Source organism: Carya illinoinensis, chromosome 9 (assembly GCF_018687715.1).
Source record: "Carya illinoinensis cultivar Pawnee chromosome 9, C.illinoinensisPawnee_v1, whole genome shotgun sequence".
Classification (NCBI taxonomy): Eukaryota; Viridiplantae; Streptophyta; class Magnoliopsida; order Fagales; family Juglandaceae; genus Carya; species Carya illinoinensis.
In genome coordinates, this window is record NC_056760.1 from 12,688,448 (window position 1) to 12,690,462 (window position 2,015).

Consider the following 2,015-nt stretch of genomic DNA (forward strand, 5'->3'; position numbering starts at 1 on the left):
TAAACTATTTTATATACTAGAATAAAAAATAACATTTTAAAAGATCATTTGATAGTTTTTACGAAAATAAGTACTAAATATTTCATTACAAAAATAATAATTGATGAAAATTATTCTATAAAATATTATCGTCAAAAATCTGGAATATATATTAAGTTGTGTTTTTATTATTTTATTTCTATGTAGATGTAGCAAATATTGAGATAATTTTATACGTAGTTATGTTTTTATGATTTTTAATATTTTCTTATTTTACATAAATATGTCATACGGTAAAAAAAGTCGACCCTTTCTAAAAAAAAATTGCTTGTTCCACCACTGCTAAGACATTAGATTCCTAAAAAAGGCTGAGAGAATGTAGCTTTCAAACTACATGAGTTAAGAAAATGATGAGCAAGTTCAAACTACGCATATTTTTTAAACAGATTAGTAGTTTATATATTTGTATTAATTCTTTTTACATGAATATTGCGGCAGCGGATTGCTTTGAGAGGAAGAACAACAGTTGAGGAGTATGGGTCAACGGATGAGGGGCTGGTTCAAGTGGTTGACACTACTTTGTTTTGGTGAGGTAAAACAGAGGCTTGCGTGTGGCCTTGCATGTGGCGTTGCTGCATGTAGGAGGAGGATAGGCAGCGGTGGTTGGCTTGGCTTTGGACTTAATTACAATACAAACGGATTTAACGAAAAAATAAGAAAAGTTATTGTAACAGTTTGATAGCCACTTATTATAATAAAATATATATTTATATATTTATATGCATGCATACCCAAGTGCTTTCATATAATGATGAGATCAGAAAATTAGATATGAACGAAGAGATCATAAAAAAAAATCTTTCTCAGCAGTATTAAACAAATCATCTCTGGCTGATCAAGTATTGCCCATAAAGAAAACATACAGCCGAAAGTAATTAATGTGCATTAAAAAGCTTTCTAAAACTCAAGAAGAAACATGCATCTCTCAGCTCTCTGTGGACTGTGCGTACGTGTCTGTTGGCATGCACGCAATTAGTATATATATGGTATTGATGTTAGCTTTGTTTCACCACTTCTACACTGATAATCTGGGTCGGCCCAATCTTCTTCCTCAGACTTGTAGCCAACTTTACAGCATCAGCATCATTCCCAATCACCACCACTCTATCTTTCTCCGCTCCTAGGCCCAAAAACTCCACGCCTGCATGCATTGCAAATCACTTATATATAATCTTATTCTAGACTCCAAAGCGCGCGCGCGCACATATACATATTATGGTTTTGACATCTTTACCAAGAAAGAATATGAGTTATATATATATATATATGGAGATCAATACGCACTATCATTAATATTCAAAGGTTTTTTTTTTTTTTGAACGCGAGAATTAAGCATCGTACTTAATACTAACCCTTTATAGTAGCTGCGACCTTGAGTGCCTCAGCGTGACATTTTTTACAAGTCATCTGCACCTTCACCACAATCTTTTGCTGCAAATTTAACGTCCATTGAGAAAGAGGTCGTCAGAATATGTGTGTGTATATTTATATATAAAATGATCCCAAAATTAAAGAAGGAAAAATACGATCCATATCATGTGATTGCAAGTAATACCTTCATGATGTTAGCGGCGATTCTATTGTCTGTCGTCTCCAAGAGCCAAGAAAATAGACACGACTTCTATATGCAAAGAAAACGAACTAAAGACCAAAGAAAGCCCCTAGCCGGTTTAATTTATAGATGGAAACTAACCATTGATGAAAGACTTCCTATGGCAATATTGATAGAAAAAGTCAAAAAAAGTTAGCCAGCATGCAGCGTTCCCTGGAAGCTTCCTAATTAAATTACAGAATGTCGGTGAATTGCCCATCACTTTTCGAGTCTTGATGATTTTGGTCTTCGATCGGTCGTACCGCGTATAAGCTAAAGCCAAGCATCCAAATCCGCGTCTAGAACGCTGCTAGCTAGCTTGTTCATGAATCATGATCAACCGTAGGAGTAGGATCAGGATTTTCCAATAAATAATATGCCATAT

The 2,015-nt window shown here is 34.4% G+C and overlaps 1 protein-coding gene across 1 annotated transcript; it reads right to left on the reverse strand.

Moving 5' to 3' along the window:
• Nucleotides 1-826: 826 nt before the first annotated feature.
• Nucleotides 827-1,751, reverse strand: LOC122277422 (disease resistance protein RGA5-like). Its single transcript, XM_043087391.1, has 3 exons — nucleotides 1,595-1,751; nucleotides 1,392-1,470; nucleotides 827-1,180 (listed from the first exon to the last, which is right to left on the reverse strand). The coding sequence occupies exons 1-3, from the start codon at nucleotides 1,598-1,600 to the stop codon at nucleotides 1,035-1,037; spliced, it is 231 nt and encodes a 76-aa protein (XP_042943325.1). The 5' UTR covers nucleotides 1,601-1,751; the 3' UTR covers nucleotides 827-1,034.
• Nucleotides 1,752-2,015: the final 264 nt, after the last annotated feature.